The sequence below is a fragment of the Eleutherodactylus coqui genome, chromosome 5, assembly GCF_035609145.1.
Source record: "Eleutherodactylus coqui strain aEleCoq1 chromosome 5, aEleCoq1.hap1, whole genome shotgun sequence".
Taxonomy (NCBI): domain Eukaryota; kingdom Metazoa; phylum Chordata; class Amphibia; order Anura; family Eleutherodactylidae; genus Eleutherodactylus; species Eleutherodactylus coqui.
Genome location: NC_089841.1, coordinates 254,367,158 through 254,387,580, shown reverse-complemented (window position 1 = coordinate 254,387,580; position 20,423 = coordinate 254,367,158). Strand labels below are relative to the sequence as shown.

At 44.5% G+C, this 20,423-nt stretch overlaps 1 protein-coding gene across 1 annotated transcript in view; it reads right to left on the bottom strand.

Moving 5' to 3' along the window:
* Window positions 1–831: 831 nt before the first annotated feature.
* SUGP1 (SURP and G-patch domain containing 1) overlaps window positions 832–20,423 on the bottom strand; it is a 31,713-nt gene continuing 12,121 nt past the window's right edge. Inside the window, exons 6-14 of the mRNA XM_066604527.1 lie at window positions 16,960–17,060; window positions 14,435–14,552; window positions 13,866–14,182; window positions 13,659–13,765; window positions 8,546–8,723; window positions 8,273–8,379; window positions 7,292–7,437; window positions 2,611–2,740; window positions 832–1,085 (exon numbers count right to left, since the gene is read on the bottom strand). Coding sequence (XP_066460624.1) covers window positions 1,059–1,085; window positions 2,611–2,740; window positions 7,292–7,437; window positions 8,273–8,379; window positions 8,546–8,723; window positions 13,659–13,765; window positions 13,866–14,182; window positions 14,435–14,552; window positions 16,960–17,060 — 1,231 coding nt within the window. The 3' untranslated portion in view covers window positions 832–1,058. The remainder of the gene's footprint in view (window positions 1,086–2,610; window positions 2,741–7,291; window positions 7,438–8,272; window positions 8,380–8,545; window positions 8,724–13,658; window positions 13,766–13,865; window positions 14,183–14,434; window positions 14,553–16,959; window positions 17,061–20,423) is intronic.

Here is a 20,423-nt window from a genome sequence, read left to right as displayed (position 1 = left end):
ATCACAATTGCAATGTATCCACAGGATAGGAGTAACTTGCTGATCGCTGCGAGTCTCACCGCTGAGACACCCCCACCAATCTCAAGAACGGGATTCCCATGTCCTGCTCTCTTGCCACCTTTAGGGGGTCTCAGTGACGTAACGTAGAATGGAGAGCAGGCCGAGCATGCGTGATCAGCGCTCCATTCATTTCAGTGGGTCTGACGCAAATAGCCAAGTGGCACCCACTTAGGTATCTCCGTATTGAAAGTGAATGGAGCGCTTACGTGTTCAGTCTTCTCCTCACTGTTGGAGGCGTAGTAACTAGAGATGAGCGAACGTACTCGGATAGGCACTACTCGTCCGAGTAATGTGCCTTATCCGAGTACCGCTGTGCTCGTGCTCAAAGATTCGGGACGCGCTGCAGAGCGGGGAGCTGCAGGGGAGAGCGGGGAGGAACGGAGGGGAGATCTTTCTCTCCTTCTCTCCCGGCCGCTCTGCCCCGCTCCCCGCTCCGACTCACCTGTCAGCAGCGGAGCGCCCCGAATCTTTGAGCACGAGTACAGCGGTACTCGGATAAGGCACATTACTCGGACGAGTAGTGCCTATCCGAGTACGTTCGCTCATCTCTAGTAGTAACCACACAGTGAGAACAACGGGGAACACAAGCCCCTCGTTCACGAGATCGGTGGGGGTCACAGCGGTGAGATCCCTACTGATCAGCAAGTTATGTCTTATTCTGTAGATAGGGACTAAGATGAAATTGTGGTAAACCCCTTTAAGCAACTTTTGATACAATGCCAATCCTCATTCTTCTGATTTAGACACGACTTAATAAAAAACGATACTTAATTGCGTTAAAAACATTTATTAAACCTAAGTTTTCACCGAAGAGTCTTCAGTGAAAGGTGAACTAAGGGAGGAGTGGGGACGTTACAAGCAGAACAGATGGCTTTGTAGACAAAGCGACAAACAAGTGATTGCCACCTGCAAACAAGATTAACACATTACATATAACTGATGAAGCAAAGTGTTCTTGCTAGACATTCTCACAGTATGAAACCGTTGTCTTCAGCCCACTAGTAGTACGGGCGTCTTGGGTTATTCTAGGAGGAGGAACAGAATAATGTTAACAAGTATTTGGTTGAATTACAGTTAGACTCTGTATACATCGTGCCTAAATCTGCCATTGTGTGGATACATCCAATAGAGGCTTGTAATGGGAGTCATACAGTGATTCATCGTAAGAAGAATGTATATACTGTACAGTATACTTTTTTCGCACTGGCTCTCTGTATAAAGGCCCATTTACACTGAAAGATGATCGCTCAAAAGACAGTTTGAGTGAGTTTTGAGCGATCATCTTTGCATAACTCTAAGTAGCTAATTAGCTACTTAAGAGTTAATGCAAGCGGAGAGGGATACCACCGCAATAGCTCCAAGAACAAAGCAGCTGTTTTGCATATACAAACAGCTGCATTGTTCTTGGATAGAGATGAGTGAGCATACTCGGTAAGGCGATATACTCGAGAGAGCATCGCCTTTTTCGAGTACCTGCTGGCTCGTCCCTGAAGATTCAGAGGGGCTGCGGGGGTCAAGGGCGGTGCGGGGCAGCGAGAGGGAGCGGGGAGAAGAGTGAGAGAGATCCCTCTCTTCCTCCCGATCCCCTCTGCAACCCCCCGCTCACTCCCGCGGTCCCCCCCCCCCCCCCGAATCTTTAGGGACGAGCCAGCAGGTACTCGAAAAAGGCGATGCTCTCTCGAGTATATCGCCTTACCGAGTATGCTCGCTCATCTCTATTCTTGGAGCTTTCAGCTGGTGTCCCACTGAGAACTGCCAGCAGGATACCAGCTGAAAACATACTATCAGCGCTGACTGCTGATTTTCTAGAAATCACTTATGAACGAATAGTGGATGAAAAGATGGATTTTGAGCGATAATCGTTGTGTCTAAATGGGCCTTAAGGCTAGTTTTATATGGGCGAGTGCGATATCTCGCTCATCAACATACGTTTTACCCGGGGGTGCAAGGCAGTTTTCAGGCAAAACCTTCTCGCTTCTGTGAAATTCCGATCTTCTTGCACGAGTTTCACGCGTGATAGAGAATCGGAAGGCTTTCCCATTGATGTCAATGGGAAACCTAACATCACACTTACATGCACATCGCACAGCATGCAAGAGCCATGCAATGTATTTAAGGTCACATTGAAATCAATGGGCGATGTGTTACGAGGAATGCAAAAACAAAATAGCACATGCCACTATTTTTTTCCTCGCAGCATCACTGTAAGGAAAAACATCGCTCATGTGTAGGACTTCATTAAAAAGAATGGAGTCCATATCCATGCGAGTTTTGTGCATCTCGCAACGCACAAAACTCACGTGAGATTCCAGCTCGTGTGAAACTAGCCTAAGAAAACTCCTTTCATCCAGCACCCAATGGTCCCAAACGGCAAACATGGTTTGGAATATTTGGGGTCTTGAAACAAAAATGCTGTAGGAAGTTATGCAGTTAAGGAAGGTCACCCCATTATGTGCGGTCCGGGAACACAACAGGCACACAGAAATAGGCCTATGCAGCCAAAGCAACTGCAAACGTTTTTAGTAAGGACATTGAAGTATGCGAACTGACCAGTGGATTTGGCCGGAAGCGATATGCCAGCATCATCCTCTTCCGAAAAGCTTCATATTCGTCATCATTTTTCGATAACTCTGCTGGACGATCTATGCCAAAACCTGCCCCATCAACTGCAGTCGAGCCTCTGAAATGTAAGCATAAGTCAGAGTTAAAAAAATACTCCACTATGCAAAACACCACAACTCTGAGCCATACGGAGAAGCCTGGAACTGTAGTTTAGCGACACTGATCTGAATGTGAATTAGGCAGCCACACGTACATAGACACCGTTGGCACCACAGCCGCTTCCTTCTGCTGCTCAGTAGATGTCTTGGGGGTTAGACCTAAGAATCACACAAGTAGATATCCCTGACCATAATGTAATGTATTGGACTAGAGGCCCGTTTAGACACAACGATTATCGCTCATAATTCGCTCAAAAGCCGTCTTTTGAGCAATAATCGTGATTAAAGCGCGTCCATCATCAGATTTTGTTAACGATTCGCTCATCATTGTCTTTCAGCAAGCTGAAAGACAATGATGAGCCTTATCAGTGCTGCACGCTGAGTTCTCAGAGGGATACCGCTGATCATATTGTTTCAGCTGGTATCCCGCTTGGAGAACACAGCACGAGTATACAGAAGACAAGCGGTCCAGCTGTCTTCTGCATACCCCGCTCGGAGCGCTCAGCTGTACACCAGCTGAGCGCTCTGAGAAGACAACAGCTGTATGCAGAAGACAAGCGGCCCCGATTGTCTTCTGCACACCCCGCTCGGAGCGCTCAGCTGTATATCTCTATACCTCAGATTTTTATGTTCTTACTTTCAGGGCTCAGTCAGACGAGAAGCGATCCGTGTGGAAAAACTCCCACACAGCAGGTGCGGACAAAAATCCGCACCTGCCAGAGAATGAACATATGGCTGGCAATGGACCTGGTCATGCGTCTTTTTGTCCGCACACGGTGTGGAAGTTTTTCCGTGCGTACAACCGCTCATGTGACTGAGCCCTCATATGCTGTTTACCATATGGAATATATTGTAGGTCAATCTTATTTTTACCCTGTATGTCAGGACGATTACGGCAATACCAATTTTATAGACCTTTTTTTTTACTTCACTACTTTTTCACAATAAAGCATTTTTTCACAGAAGAAAAAAAAGTCTGTGTATTGTCATATTGGGCTGGGTTCCCTCCAGAATTTCGCTACAGCAAATCTGCCTGCGGCCACTAATCCTGGGATTGGCCAGCCATGTGGGCAAGATTTGTCCCACACGGGACGGAGAATCCATCAGAAGCCGGCGCTGTGGTGCGGATTCCTCGGCCGCAGCATGTCTATTTTATTCCCATTGCGGCCGCGCTCTCCTCTATGGGAACGTTGGCCGCAACGGAAAAGCATTTGGCCAAGCCGCTGCAAAACCCGCGGCAAAGTGCCGTGGTTTTTGAAGCTGCGCTTTCCCGGCGGAACCGATATTTACGGCGGAATTCTGCCCTTTGAGAACCCAGCCCTAGGGTACCACAACTTTTTATTTCTCTGTCTATGGAGCTCTATGAGAGCTTGTCTTTTACAGATTGAGTTGAGGTGTTCATTAGTACCATTCTGGGGTACATTCAACTTGTTTTTCTACATTTTTTATTTTGTATTAATAGCGGCAGGATTCTTGCCTTTTTTTGGTGCATGTCAGATATGTAATATAATAAGTTCATAGTATGCGTCGTTACAAATGCAGCAATACCAGTTATGTAGGGGCTCTTTGTGGTTAACGGTTTGGCCTTCTGGTTTTGGCAAATGGCAAATGACAATGATTAGGATTATATACGTGAGACGAGGCAACCACTTCTGGTGAGCAAGGCAAATGCTGCTTTTATTTTCTTAAGACTGGTCCTGCACGGGGCGGTTGGCCCAGGGACATGCCAACTACTGTTTACTACTATTCTATACAATTCTTGCTTAACTGCTTGTTATTCTAACTTTTACCGGATCGATTCACGCTGTATCACTGCGCTGTACGACAACCAGACGTATTTTAGATTTTCAGAGTTCCCTTATGCAATAAGCAGTAAAAATATATTTTTATTTCACTTTAACCCCTTCCTGCCCCATGATGTAAGGTTACGTCATGGGAGCGGGGTACTTCCCGCAAAATGACATACCCTTACGTCATTGGGATAGTGCGGGGATCATACTCGCGCTATCCCGCAGCGGGAGCCAGCTGTCACTAGCAGCCGGCATCCCGCTGCTAACCCCTTCCCTGCCGCGATCTAAGTAGATCGTGGCAGGGAAAGGGTTCACAGAGGGAGCGCGCTCCCTCTGACTCCAGCCGGCTCTCGCGAACATCGCGAGAGCCCGACTGGTTGCTATGCCAACAGGACGCCAGATACCGGCGTCCTGTGTTGCCATAGCCTGTGATCGCTATAGTAAGCAATAAGGCATGGCAGGAGAGAAGTCTTGCCATGCCTTCTTGTAGCGATCTGCAGTCCTGCAGTGTAAGTCCCTCAGAGGGACACAAATGGTGTAAAAAAAAAGAGAAAAATAAAAATGTAAAAAGAAAATGTTTTAAAAAAAAACTTTAGGCTTTTTCTCATATTAGCATGAAAAAATAAAAAATCCCACATATTTGGTATCGACGCGTCCGTAACAACGTGTACAATAAATTGAAGATGCTTTTTATCCTGCACAGCAAAAAAGCGTTAAAAAAAAAAAAGCTTAAAAACTGAGGCAAAAAATGCTAATTTTTAGCCTTTTGCCTCCCAAAAAACGCAATAAAAGTGATTTTAAAAAAAGCGTGTACCCCAAAATGATACCAATAATAACTACAGCTCGTCTCGCAAAAAACAAGCCCTCACAGAGCTCCGCCAATGGAAAGATAAAAAAGTTATAGAACTTTGAATGCAGCGATTTAGAAGAAAATAATAATTTCAAAAAAAAAAAGGGTACTTAAGGGGGTAAAAAAGGTAACTGTATCCGGACATTACTAAACACACCAGGCATGCACTTAGTAAGACTGCCCTCTGCTGGAGGATACCAATATAACCACAATAACAGAATAACGGATTTAATTGAAGGTTCTGTATTTGTGTTCACAATCCAAGTATGTGACCAGATGTTAAGAGAGTAACATAGTAACATAGTATGTAAGGCCGAATGAAGACATTGTCCATCTAGTCCAGCCTGTCTATCCTACTGTGTTGATCCAGGGGAAGGCAAAAAACCCCAAGGCCAGAAGTCAATTAGCCCTTTTGGGGAAAAAATTCCTTCCCGACTCCCTAATGGCAATCAGACTGTTCCCTGGATCAACCCCTAATAGTTCCTACCTGCCTATATACCAGGATTGACACTTAACCTAAAATTTATATCCTGTAATATCCTTCTTCAGAAAGACATCAAGTCCCCTTTTAAACTCCTCTATGGATTTTGCCATCACCACTTCCTCCGGTAAAGAGTTCCACAGTCTAACTGCTCTTACAGTAAAGAACCCCTTTCTGTGTTGGTGATGAAACCTACTTTCCTCTAATCGTAGCGGATGTCCTCTTGTTACCGTCGCAGTCCTGGGTGTAAACAGATCACGGGAGAGATCCTTGTGTTGTCCCCTCATGTACTTATACATGGTTATTTGGTCGCCTCTTAACCTTCTTTTTTCTAGAGTAAATAGTCCCAATTTGGATAGCCTCTCTGGGTATTCCAGTCCCGTCATTCCATGTATTAGTTTAGTCGCTCTTCTTTGAACCCCCTCAAGCACTGTGACATCTTTCCTGAGCACCGGTGTCCAGAATTGTACGCAGTATTCCATGTGAGGCCTGACAAGTGCCTTATATAGTGGGAGGATGATGTTCTCGTCCTTCGCCCCTATACCTCTTTTGATGCACCCCAAGACTTTATTTGCCTTTGCAGCGGCTGACTGGCATTGGTTACTCCAGCTCAGTCTATTATCCACTAATACCCCCAGATCCTTTTCCATATCACTTTTCCCTAGTGGTACCCCATTAAGTGAATATTTGTGACATCCGTTCCTCTTGCCCATGTGCATAGTCTTACATTTTTCAACATTGAACTTCATTTGCCATTTTTCTGCCCAAGCCCCCAGCTTATCCAGGTCCGTTTGTAGCCGCACATTGTCCTCCGTTGCATTAATTATATTGTATAATTTTGTGTCATCTGCAAATATTGATATTTTGCTGTGCAGCCCCTCTATCAGGTCATTGATAAATATGTTGAACAGAGTGGGGCCTAATACTGAACCCTGTGGCACCCCGCTAGCGACTGTGGTCCAATCAGAGTACGAACCATTTATTACCACCCTCTGCTTTCTATCGTTGAGCCAATTTTTTACCCACGTACACACGTTTTCGCCCAGTCCGAGCTGCCTCATTTTGTATATTAGCCTATTATGTGGCACGGTGTCAAAGGCTTTAGAGAAGTCCAGATATACAAGATCAATAGATTCTCCCTGGTCCAGCTTAGAGCTTACTTCATCGTAGAAACTGATCAGATTTGTCTGACATGAGCGACCCTTCATGAATCCATGCTGGTGAGGAGTTATTCCCTTAATCTCCTTGAGGTACTCATCGATGGCGTCTCTCAGAATCCCCTCGAAAATTTTTCCCGTTACTGAAGGGAGACTTACTGGCCTGTAGTTACCAGGCTCACTTTTGCTCCCTTTTTTGTAAATTAAAACCCACATCTTTGGTAACGACTTACTTGTTAACGGGGTTCTTAATTCCTTGGCCTTCAGAACCCAAGCCCTCTCCTTCTTTCCAACCCATCTTCATAAGCATTTGGTATCCTATGTTCTCCACTGTCAGCTTGAATTCTTTATATTCTGAGTAGTCCGGTTCACGCCCCTCCTATAAACACAAAGGCCACGAAATGTAGAGAAAACCTCAGTAAATGTTTAAGGATGCATTTTCTAACAAAAACCGCAACGCCCTGCTGGATCTATCACACCAAGGACATCAGCGGCACCCAGCAACCGCTTACGGGGAGGTCTGTCGTTCTGTCCGCATGTCCTTCGCCAACTGAAGGCTTTCATGCCACGGTCAGGATTGTCAGTGCATCTAAGCTGACAAACAGCTGGGATAGGAGATCGCTCTGATTGCAGCTGTCTGCAGAGGCCTTGGCTCATGAACCCACTCAATACCCAACCTATGCCTCTGTGATGTACATTTATGTCCCAGAGGATGAACAGATTAACCCTTTCCAATCCACTGTCTGACGTCTGAAGACATTCTGATTGAAGCCTGCACAGCTCCGATGTCGAAGACGTCCGGCAGTGTATTCTTACTGTAGATTACTGGCCGCTCTGTTGTCGGGGGCCTCTCTGGCATGTCACATACCGCAGTACTGGCTCTAGCCAGCAGATGGTGCCAATGTATAATGGCAGAAAGAGAAAGCCCCCTAGGAAACCCTGAATCCAAAATTGGATTGCAAAGGGTTAAAAGTGGTTCTCATAATCTGGCACAATTGTACTGATCAACGCCTCAATTAGCTTTAAAAAGCACACGAACAAATATCCTCGGTTTCGACACCAAACCAATACTGCATCATATAAATCATGCTTCAAAACCCAAAAAATACATGGCCCCCTGGATAACCCCTCTAAGGGTCTGCACGTGTAACAAATCATACTTTTTGGTCAGCAAGCTGTAGCAACGAGTTACAAAGTTATTTTTGCATTGTTACCTTAAGAGCCTTGAAGGTTTCCATAAATTTGTCTAGTTCGTCTGGGGGCAAGAAATCCCCAATGAAATGCTTCCCGCGACCCATTTCAGTCAGTTGTTCTGCCCATTCTGTCAGGACACAAAGAAAGATCCCATCAACAAATGTGCTTTCAGTCCAACAGCTTATTAGAGCCACAGCTTCCCATCTGCATAGCGAGACGTTATGTTACTACAAGGTATATTTCAGCACATGTTGGGTTGGTGGTCTGGTGACATGTACAGTTATGTACTTTACCCCTGGTCTTGTCCATTTCCATTTTTCTCAACTGGTGTTCCCAAGTGCCAAGGTCATTATCGACTTCTTCATCGCTGTCATACTCGTGCTGATGTTGTTTCACGGCCTTCTCCCACATGAGCTGCATATCCTGCATGGCCTGCTTGTGTTTCATGATCATGTCATACATTTGCTGCATCTGAACACGAGATGACACATTGTGTAAGTTTATCAGACTGTAACAGGTAGGAATATTTACCGTCTTTCAGTCGGAGCCGGCCTTAGGGGCCATTCACACGAGACAATGCGCGATAATTGTTACAGCTAAAGGCAAAAACATTCTTTACTATTAGTTTACTTTTCATTATTTTCGACTTCCAACCAGCATAAAAACTATCGCTGGATCGCTGCGTGTAAACGCTCCCCGCTCCGTGTGTCACGTAGAATAGGAAGTGCTGAGCGACAAGTCAGCGATAGTCAACGGTGATCTGCTTGCCTAAATGTTCCGTAGAGCTTGTGCCGCCGTTTAGCCAACAGTCACCCCGTGTTATGAAGCATTAGGCTAGCTGGAGCCCCCCATAATAGGTAGAACGCCCGGTAAAACTGAAAGTTCTAAGAATACAGGTAAGCATAATTACAGGCACAATCATGACTTAGGGTTTTGTTTTCATTCTGCCTCATACAATCACAAACAGTTTTTTCATTTACACCTTCAAAGAACCATAACTTTTCATCTTTAATGTTTTTTGTTTTTCAGTTGTATGCGGGCTTGTTTTTCTTGTGGAACGACATATATTTTAACCTCTTCCCACGGCATCCCTTTTGGAGTTTTCATTTTTCCCTCCAGCTTTCAAAAAAAGATCATAACTTCTTTATTTTTCTGGTGTCATATCTACATGAGGGCTGTTTTGCGAGTTGTGTTTTTAAAGTGCACCATTATATGACACTAGCTGATATACCCGGCTTCGCATGAGTTAATTTGGTACTGGTGTTTATCTGGTGTTCACACGGAAAATCTTATGAAGTCGTGGTTACTTTAGATAAATGCATTTTGTTTCACTGAGAAGATAACGGTCTCATATATTGCGGTGTTCAGATATATTATTAGTTACATAACATAGGAATGGCCATGCCAAATTTCAAGTTTGTGCAGTACAGATGTGTGTTATTAGTTACATTACATAGGGGGGGGGGGGGGGGGTGTCACTTTTATGCATAGGATTAAATAATCAAGTTGCAACCCTTTAAATTTCCAATATTTAGTACTCAAAGAATGGTCATGGCAAATTTCACATTTGTACATTGGTGCAAAAATGTGTGTAATGGTTTGTTGCATCGGGAAGTGAGAGAATTAGATTCTGTACGTAAAATCTGGACGCTAATTCTTTTGCGCTTAGAATTAAATAATCGAGTTTGGACCCATTATTTTTTCCTATATATGACATAATCAATGCCCGTGCCAAATTTCAAGTTTCTATGACATCAGGAATTGAGAGAATTAGATTACGTACATAAAATTTGGACACTAATTCTTTTGCGCTTAGAATTGAATAATCGAGTTGGGACCCATTAACTTTTCCTATTTATGACATATTCAGTGCTCGTGCCAAATTTCATGTTTCTACGACATCGGAAGTTGGATAATTAGTGGCGAGCGAGTCAGTGCATATTATATATATATATATATATATATATTATATATATATATATATATATAATGAAAAAAACTTTTAACCCCTTAGTGACGGAGCTTTTTCTATTTTCGTTTTTTTCCCCCTTTAAAAAAATCGTAGCTCCTTTATTTGTCCATCAACGTCGCTGCTAGAGGGTCTCTCAGCGGAATCAGACCCGGTGCACCCCAGAGACCCATACTCGCCTGTCTGGATCCACCGCGAATGTCTCGGCCAGCGAAGTACAGGTCATGACGCGCCAGGCTATGACGCGAATTCCTGCTATACTTCCACAGTGCTCACTGCAGAAGTATCGCGGGACGGATGGCTTCCATTGACTGTAATGGAAACAGTCATTGCGATTTTCTGCACAGAATGGAACAAGCTGCGATTCTTCCCCATAAGCAGAAAATCGCAGTTGATTTCCGCTCTTAGACATGCTAGGTTAAAAGATTCTCCCCTGCCTATGGGTGAATATTGCTACGGAATTCGTGGCAGGCAGAAAATCTGTCCGTGGGCATTGGGCCTTACTGCTTGAAAATCGATAGGGCTGTGTGAAGACTCGTTTTATTGATACCATTTTGGGGCACATACAACTTTTTTTCTTGGAGACAAAGTGACCACAAATTTGCAACTCTGGTGTTTTTCTGACAATGTGCGCGGTACGTAAAGTGGTATTTTGATGGATCAAAATTTCATGGATGTAAATAATAAAGAAGGTTTGAGGTTTACACACACACACACACACACACACACACACACACACACACACTTTTTGTTTGTTTTCACTTAGTCTTGCTTTATTCCCCCAGTGTGCTCTCTCATGGGCAGGAGTATTCTGCTGGGATGCACCACTGAAGGAAGCTCAAGCTGCCGTTTCAGAATTCTGCATCAAAATGCACAGAGCTGGGGATTTTGATGTGGAATTGCAGGCAGATTTAAGCCAATTTTCCATGTCACAATCCCACAGGTCGTCCTGCAGATTTTGGTCTGGAATGTACCATGTGTTGTGGTGAAAATTGCAGTCCAATCCCACCTTTGTAAAAGCGCCCTCAAGCCTTAGTCAGACGGGCGTTTTTTCGCGCGATTTGCGCATGCGTCCGGCGATTTTTTTAAAACCATTGGGCCATATCGGACACATGAGCACTTTTTATGCGCTCGGCCGATATTATAGAACAGAAATCGCAGATCGCACCTATCTGTGATCTGCGATTCCTGTTCTCTTCTCTATATGCGCTCAATGGGGCCGGCGGCAGCAGCGCCGACCCCAATGAGAACATATAGAAGACAAATCATTCTTCTCTGCCATAGCTGTAATAGCTGTGGCAGAGAAGAATGATGTTTGCCCATTGAATTCAATGGAGCCGGCAATACAGCCGACTCCATTGAAAGCAATGGGCTGCCGGCGATCGCGGGATGAATTGTCGGGAAGGGCTTAAATATATAAGCCCTTCCCTGCAATTCATCCAGAAATGTGTAAAAATAAAAAAAATATATATATATACACACTCAACTTGTCCCGGCAGACGGAGTTCAGCGCGGCCGGCCAGCAGTGGGTGTGAGTGGGAGTGAACGAGAGCTGCCCCTGATTGGTCCCTGCGCTGAGCCAATCAGAGGAGCACTCATTCACACCCAATCATGAATTCATGAATGGGTGTGAGTGAGAGCTGCCCCTGATTGGTCCCTGCACTGAGCCAGAGGCAGCTCTCACTCACACCCATTCATGAATTCATGAATGGGTGTGTGTGAGACCTGCCTCTGATTGGCTCAGTGCTGAGCCAATCAGAGGCAGGTCTGACTCACACCCCCTGCAGGCCGGCCGCGCTGAACTCCGTCTGCCGGGACAAGGTGAGTATATATATATTTTTTTATTTTTACACATTTCTGGATGAATTGCAGGGAAGGGCTTATATATTTAAGCCCTTCCTGACAATTCATCCCACGCTCGCCCGCAGCGTATTGCTTTCAATGGAGCCGGCTGTATTGTCGGCTCCATTGAATTCAATGCGCTGGACAGCTCCGGCCCGTTTCTAATGAAACGCGGCTAGGAGCAGATTTTTCAGGCGATTTTTTTGGCCCCGGTCACGCGATTTGCGGATGCGCATCCGTCATGCGATCCGCAAATCACGCGAAAAAACGCCCGTGTGACTAAGGCCTCAGGATATGCTCAGATGGCGGAGCTCACTGTGGAAAAACTCCATGTGAATTCCGCTTCTAAAATTCATTTTTACTTTGTTTTTCCCGCAGATTTGCATGTGGAATTTTCCCAGTCAACGTGTGGAATACGCATGCAGAATATCTATATGGAAAATAAATCTGTAACATTTACACATACATGTGCAGGCGGAGATTTGGGGACTTTATGACAAAGTTAAAGTTATGACACAGCAGTAAGTTCCATTTTCTGCCGCATTGCGACGCTTTATTTTTATTGTTTACAGATAATAGGAAAATGGTGACATGACAGGAGAAATAGTTTTGGTGCTTGAGTTTGCTAATTCTGAATCTATTGTTCAAGAGCAACGCGATTTCCAAAAACAGCGGCCCCGGCACAAGCAAATTTACAAGTGATACAGGAAATTGAACTTGGTTTTATATGCACCTCAGGGACCATAAAACGGTAAACGAAAGACCCAGCGCTGTGATTTGGTAGAAAATGGAACTTACTGGTATGTAAAAGTTAAAAAAAAAAAAAAAACGTATGTAGTTTGTTTGTAATTAGATACCCAAATCTGCTTCCCTGTATAATTTTATTCTCCCACCTCTCCCCATAAGGAACAGCTCTGGCCCATCATTCGGCCCTCTCCTCTCGGTACTCACACAGCGGAAAGCTCAGCTGATAACTGATGAGAGAGGGCGGACGGAAGGGTGAGAGCTGATTATAGGAGGAGAGGGTGGTTTGGCCCACTACCTTGTCGACCATAGGAGTCATAATTACAGGGGTAAACAGACCTCTCTAATGACTAATCACTGGCAGAACTAATATGGGTCTGCCCAGGCCCAACAGCTCTGCCATGCAATGGTGCACCCGGCAATCACAAGATGGTCAGATTCGATAGAGGCAACAGCACTGAGTGGCGTGGAGGGAAAAGGAAAAAGGAGGGGGGAGGCAAATAACAGTTACAGAAGCTCCTGCTGTGGTTACATGCCTGTCACATGACTTCAATGGTCACATATGCATCAATGTCATGTGACAACTGATGCCGGTGATGGGCTGCAGCGGTCATGTGTCCACTGCAGGAGCTACCAGGAACAAAGCAGTAAGGTAATTAAATATTTTTTTTAAATCTTGGAAAACCCCTTTAGAGTGTTCGTATCATACAATCCTGGACGGCCAGGTTACATATATGGCATAAAGGTGAGTCTATAGCTATATGTAGTTACATAACGATACAGTAATTGTGTAGGTATGTATAAATAATACATCTTTGGTTCACTTTAGAGCGGAGGACTTTTTATCCTACCTCCTGCTGTTCTTTTAACTGTTTCTTTTGGGCGTCTGATAACTCTGTGACTCCGACCAACCCCACTGGTTTTCCATTCTCATAACCTAAGCCTTTTAGATCCTGGGCTAGAAATAAGTGGAGAAGAATTATAAAAATGTAAGTTGTGAATCCATTAACTGGGTACAAGCATTTATGCTTTCTGAAGCCGGATAGTAGAAATCTCACCTGTTAGAATAGTTGTATTGGGGGGCTCAGTGATCACAGTAACGGGGGGCAGCTCTACTTTGTCTTCCTCCGGCCCCCACCGGCTCTTCCTCTTTTTCTTTGCAGCTGCTTGCTCCGAGGATTGCTGCTGTGTTGTTGGACTACTAGTAGATGAGGAAGCAGGGGGTTGAGAGATGGCAGAACAGGGCTCTGGGGATAACTTACGTTTAAAATCTGGCAAGAAACGGCTGTCAGTAGAAGATTGTTTGGCTCGTCTGAATTCCTCCACCTTCATCTTATAATACTGGTATCCTTTGCCATTCGTGTCATACAAAAACCTTGAAGTGATGGAAACAAGATAGGGTAGTTTAAGTATGACAATCCCAAAAAATATCCCCTGCAAAGACAAAAATAAATGGTAAAAAAAAAAACTAGAAAGTTCTCTTGTAGAACTATATTACTCCATGACAACACCCCCTCCATCATCTCCACAGTTGCCATTCTGCTTCAGAACAAAGGGAGTATGAATGTGCATTATAACTCAATCTCTTGGTCAGTGGGCACAGGCAGTCTTGGTATACATGCATTACCTGAAGGCAGGGTTTTCTCTGTTATTTTGTAGAGCGATGGCTTCCACCTCAGGACCGCCATCTGCCACAAAACTAGCGAGCTTCTCTGCAAACATCTTTGTTTCTTCATCCTCTGGAACTGAAAGGTAAGAGCAAACAGAATCACACTGGATCCTCTAACTGGTCTCATCACTGGGAGCCGCCGATGTCTAAAAGGTCCGATCCTTTTCTCAATACCTACGGTGATAAATGGCTTATCAAGCATTCCATAGTCGTAGTTTAGGTGACTGACCCACTGAGCAGACCAACCATGGTTGGCCGTAAACATTCAACACTGTCCACCACAATTGTTTCACCAGCAGATAGAACCCCGACTCCTTCCAACAACATGACCAATGAATTGGAAAGAATTAGGCATTCAGCTTTCAGGAAACAGGATCTTAAGGGGGTTGTCTCGCGAAAGCAAGTGGGGTTAAGTACTTCTGTATGGCCATATTAATGCACTTTGTAATATACATCGTGCATTAAATATGAGCCATACAGAAGTTATTCACTTACCTGCTCCGTTGCTAGCGTCCCCGTCGCCATGGCTCCGTCTAATTTCGGTGTCTTCTTGCTTTTTTAGACGCGCTTGCGCAGATGGGTCTTCTCCCTTCAGCTCAGCTCGGAAGCAGCGGTGTTTTGGCTCCGCCCCCTTGTACGCGTCATCACGTAGCTCCGCCCCGTCACATGTGCCGATTCCAGCCAATCAGGAGGCTGGAATCGGCACACGTCATGGGGCGGAGCTACGCGATGACGCGTACAAGGGGGCGGAGCCAAAACACCGCTGCTTCCGAGCTGAGCCGAAGGGAGAAGACCCATCTGCGCAAGCGCGTCTAAAAAAGCAAGACGACACCGAAATTAGACACAGCCATGGCGACGGGGACGCTAGCAACGGAGCAGGTAAGTGAATAACTTCAGTATGGTTCATATTTAATGCACGATGTATATTACAAAGTGCATTAATATGGCCATACAGAAGTGTATAACCCCACTTGCTTTCACGAGACAACCCCTTTAAGGAAGTTGTGTAGAGTGGTGGTCGGCCAGGCGACATTTCTAAGATCTCCGTTTGCTGTCAACAGGCAAAGTATTCCTGTTTACATCCAGAGGCTGGAAACATGTACAGACCTAATACTTATCACAGGTTACTGCCATTGTATCTAGTCAACACAGCACTCAACTAACTGACTACACCAGCAAAAATGAAATCTTATCATCCTGGAGGTCTGTAAGAGATTTCTGATTCTAGATTTACAAAAAAATGTTTTAATCCACTGAAAAAAAAAACACTAGCAACGTTACACCATCTTTAATATGGTTATGAATCGCAAGAAAATAGACTATATCAAATGACTTGCGGCAGTTTTAGGGTGTACAAATAAGCCTTGCCACGCCATATTTGCGTTATAATTTGCTAATTTTCTGTCCTCTCCAAAGTTTTGAAAAGTGGGGAGGGCTGACTGTGACGGACACGTCCAACATCTGATCGAAAATAGGAAATCTCAAGTCTTAATAAACCTCCATTAAAGAACATAAGAAGGTTGTTCGCCAATACTATACATATACCATGTATATACAATTACTATACGATGAGTTCAGGAAGGTCAGTAAAGAGCTGCTTTTATTTCTTTTCCCAATGTCTGCCACGCGCTCCGCGGACTACAAAGAGGATGTACAGAGATACCAGCAGACACTTTCCTCCTAGTCATGGACGACACCTAGAACCTTTCAACAAGCCATTTGTTTTATACATGTATTCTAGCATCCAGACAGGAGTTCTGTTGTGTGGCATGACACGTAAAATGGGACCGTATTGACGGCAAACACCTAACCTGCCTGTAATGTCTACATGCATATAGGGGATAGTTTAAGTTAGGTGTTCTTGTTGTGATTTTTCTACATTTCATCACCTAAACCTGACTATCATTTTTATTTTAAAATTCAATAGCCCCCACAATTCCAAAGAAATGCTTCACCGAATAGGGAAAAAAAACAATGAAAAACACAACACACTATACCGCTATCAGAGTCCCCTGGTTGTTTACGCCATCCGAATATGATGGGGGGCAGCAGCAACCAGTGCCTGAAAACGAGATCTTGCATTACAAATACAAGAACACCATTTATTGCCGTAATAAGGCAGTCATTGGTTAATGCTTATTTATCAACTACCGCCTTACTAAGGCAGTGATTAGTGACCTTGCCATAACTAGTGAGATCTCGTGTTCTCACATCATCTGGTGCTGAGAGGGCTTGTGGGAGAACGTTCAGGATGCCACACACTGGAATTGCGGGCGCAAATCCTTTGGGGGATGTAGACTACAGTATGGAGGCTTTATTTTTGCTGTTTGTTTTAATAATGATCCCATTTGTAAAAATAAAAAAGGGACGGGGCCTGTTTAGCTTTAAAATAGAAAAAAAAAAAATCACTAAACTCATTTTTAATCTAAACTAAAATAAATTACAGAGGGGAAAAAAAAAAAAAAAAAAAGAAGAGCACAGACCTTTACTTGGTGCAGCTTTCAGTTTTTGACTTTCCTGTTTATAGTCCGCTATCTTCTTTCGGTAATACAGGAACTCTCGGCTGTTCTGATCATGCAGAAATCTGCAGAAAAAGAAACTGTGCATCAGTCTTATTAGCATGTCCACATGTAGTATACCGCTAGCCTTCAACATGCTCCTATAGCAGTATGCTTAAACAGAGCCTGTCATGAGAGAAAATCTGTGTAGTTTATTGCATAAGTCTGCAGTCAATGGCCCACTGACTTATCTTCACCTCCATTCACCCAGATGGACTCTTCTTAGGGCCAGATTCCAGCGCTGCCAATGTGTCAAGTGGGCAGTCTTCACCGCTCACTGTCATTGGGTGACGTCATTACTTATTGACAGTGAGCAGTGGGGACCTCCCACTTGATATCTTGACAGCATCAGGAGCCAAGAAAGCCAGTAAGGATGAACAAGGGCATGAAAAAAAAGCAAAAAAAAACAAAAAACAACAACACAGGTAGAGAGTCAGTGAGGCCACGGCTGCAGAGCTAGGTTTAGCTCTCTTACTAATGTGGTGTTTCTACCTCTGCTGTGCCAATTGTGTTTACTGGTTTCTCGGCCATTAGTCGTGTTGGATCATGATCCCTCCTGTGGGAGAGTACAGGCGTGAAGAAGTGTAGGAGCGGTAATAGCCGAGGCTGGTTTGCTGCGAGGCCTGTCTGCTGCTCAATGGAAGCTGTGATGACGAAGAGGATAGAGGCTGCTGCGAAAGTGCGCTTCAAGATGGCACTCAGGTGCAGACATCTGTGAATGCTACAGTGGATACACTGCACCCGGAGGATGTATGCCTGACAATGGAAGTAGCATCGAGTATTGAGCAGGCTGAACTTGTGGAATACTCAAACATTCTGATCGCTGTATGAAGCGGCGAACAGGTTAGTGGAGTTTGCTCACTCAAAGCCTCCTGCAATCTCAGGAAGAAATATTTATGAAATAACTACAGCTTTATTTGCCTCCTCTGATGGGACTTTTAATGTTATCTCACTTCATAATTAAGATGGGCAAGCATGGCCCTGGTTTATATGCTTCAGCTGCTTCTTCGAATACCATTCTGCAGACTACTTTAGTACAAGCTAGTAGTGTGGATACGCCAAACGGCATAGAAAACAAACACTCTAAGTGATCTTTTTCTAGTTGTGACAAAGTAATACGGTCTTGGCTTCCCTCTCTGTGTATGGGGTTCGTTGTTTTTGATTCTCTCTCCTCCATGTCTATCATGCAATGCAACCAGCATCTAATTATACGAATAGGTGTGACACATAATGAATATCAAAAGGTTAATATAATTGCGTGGAATGTGCGGGTTAAGCTGCTTTTTTATCTATTCAGCAATTTCAAGCAGCTATTGTTTGTGTATAAAAGACTCATACACCAAGTAAAAAAAAGATAAGATAACTGTACACTTGCTCCATCATTCCTTATAGGCACATTCTTTTCATTCTGCCGCTCGAGCTACTCACGTGGAGTAATTATACCGATTCATAAAAGCATCCTTTTCAGGTACGAGTCATCCTTTACAGATTCAAAGGGGAGTTATGTGTCTTGGGGTGCATTCACACGGGGCGAGCGCAATATGTGGCTGAGAAACTCAGACCAATATCATGCTTGACTGCAATTTGCGACAGAATCTCACTGCATGGCTGAATGCACTTTTCACACGTGGGGGGGGGGGGGGGGGGGAAATCACATTGCATTTTCAAATGGAAAATTTAAATCGCATTTGCATGAAACTCGCATGTACATGCGAATGCGATGCAATTTTTTTCCCCTCACCCAATAGAAACAATGGGAAAGATTTCTGCTGATTTTTCTGTAGGAAAAAATCAAAGAACTTTGTTCTGTCTCGCAGCGTTGTCTGTAGAAAAATGGTGCCTGTAAACAGACCCGTTGTTAACAATTGGGTCCATTTCCGTGCGAGTGTTGTGCGTCCTGCGAGACCCTCACTGGTGTGAATGCACCCTCTGATATACTACGCCTAGGTTCACACAGGGTGGATTTGCCGTGGTTCTGCCGCAGCAGATCCGCCCGCGGCAAAACCGCCCGCGGACGCTAATCTCGGGATTAGCCAGCCATGTGGACGAGGTTTCTCAGAAACCCTGTCGACACGGGACGGCTAATCCGCTGCGGTAAATCCGGCCGCCGCGGTTTCAAAAGAAGCAGCATGTCTATTTACTTTAGTTTTTTTGTTTATTTATGTCACGGCCGCGCTCTCCTCTATGGGAGAGCCGGCCGCAACGGAAAAGCATGCGGCCGGGCCGCTTCAAAGCCGCCGCGGCGGTTATACCCGGCGGAAAGCTCGCGTTTTTTGCTGCGGCCAAACCGCGAGATTTCCAATGGGAATCCGTCCTGTGTGAACCCATCCTACTGCTTAGAAGAACTATTTTATCTCCCCTCCATTTTTCAGGGAAAGTATTAAGGTGATGGAATTTGTGGCTCTATCCCCTGCTGTTCCTATATTTATTGTGGGCCCTTTTAATAATTGCTTGGATCCCTGTTTGGACAGATTTAATAAAGCCATGTGATAAATTAATGTAATAAAACACGGCGGTCAGGTTGTCCTCCTGGGGACATATGGCCGAAATACTGCATTGTGTTTTCATCTGGAAGGTCAGTGCATCCACTCATCCAGCCGCTCCCTGGGGTCACAGAGGGGGATCAGAGATACAGCGCGCACAGGCTTTAGGACTGTGGGGGGTGCAGACTGTCAGACCAAAGAGCTGTATCTTCTATACAGGACTGTTCATATTTCCGCTTGCTCCTCACAAACAGAACAATCGAACCAACTTCATAAGACTGGCATTTCTATTTTATCCCCTTTTTCTGTGTATATATTGTACTAGCGGATATATCCGGCCCGGGTTAATTTGGTACAGGTTTTTTGTCTACCTGTTTGCACTGAAAAGGTTATGGAGTCATGGTTAGTTCAGAGGAACTGAGGAATAAAATATGTATATACAGAGGAGTGTTAGATTCTCCTCAGGCTGCATGTGCCAGCCATCTCACTTTTTTTCCTTTAAAGGTAATGCCCCTTTTTGTTTAAATTTACCCCCAGACTGGAGGTTGTAGCCCCTTCAAAGCCTTAAAGGCCTGCTCCATTCCTGCAGTTCATGGCTGCTTCCTTATGTACTTTACAGCCTTTCAGTATATTCTCCTCGGTATAGACACACACAGAGGAGGTAGAGTCTCCTTGTTATATACACATAGAAAGGTGAGGTAGATTCTCCTCAGTATACAAATCATTTCCCGAGGCACTATGGTTTTTGAGAAAAAAATTATATTTCATGTATTGTAGATTTTTACAGTTTTTCACGCTTAGAATTAAATAATCAAGTTGTGACTGCTTCACTTTTTCTCTTTAGGACCTAAAGAATGGTTGTGCCAAATTTCAAGTTTGTACGGCACCAGGAAGTTAGAGAATTAG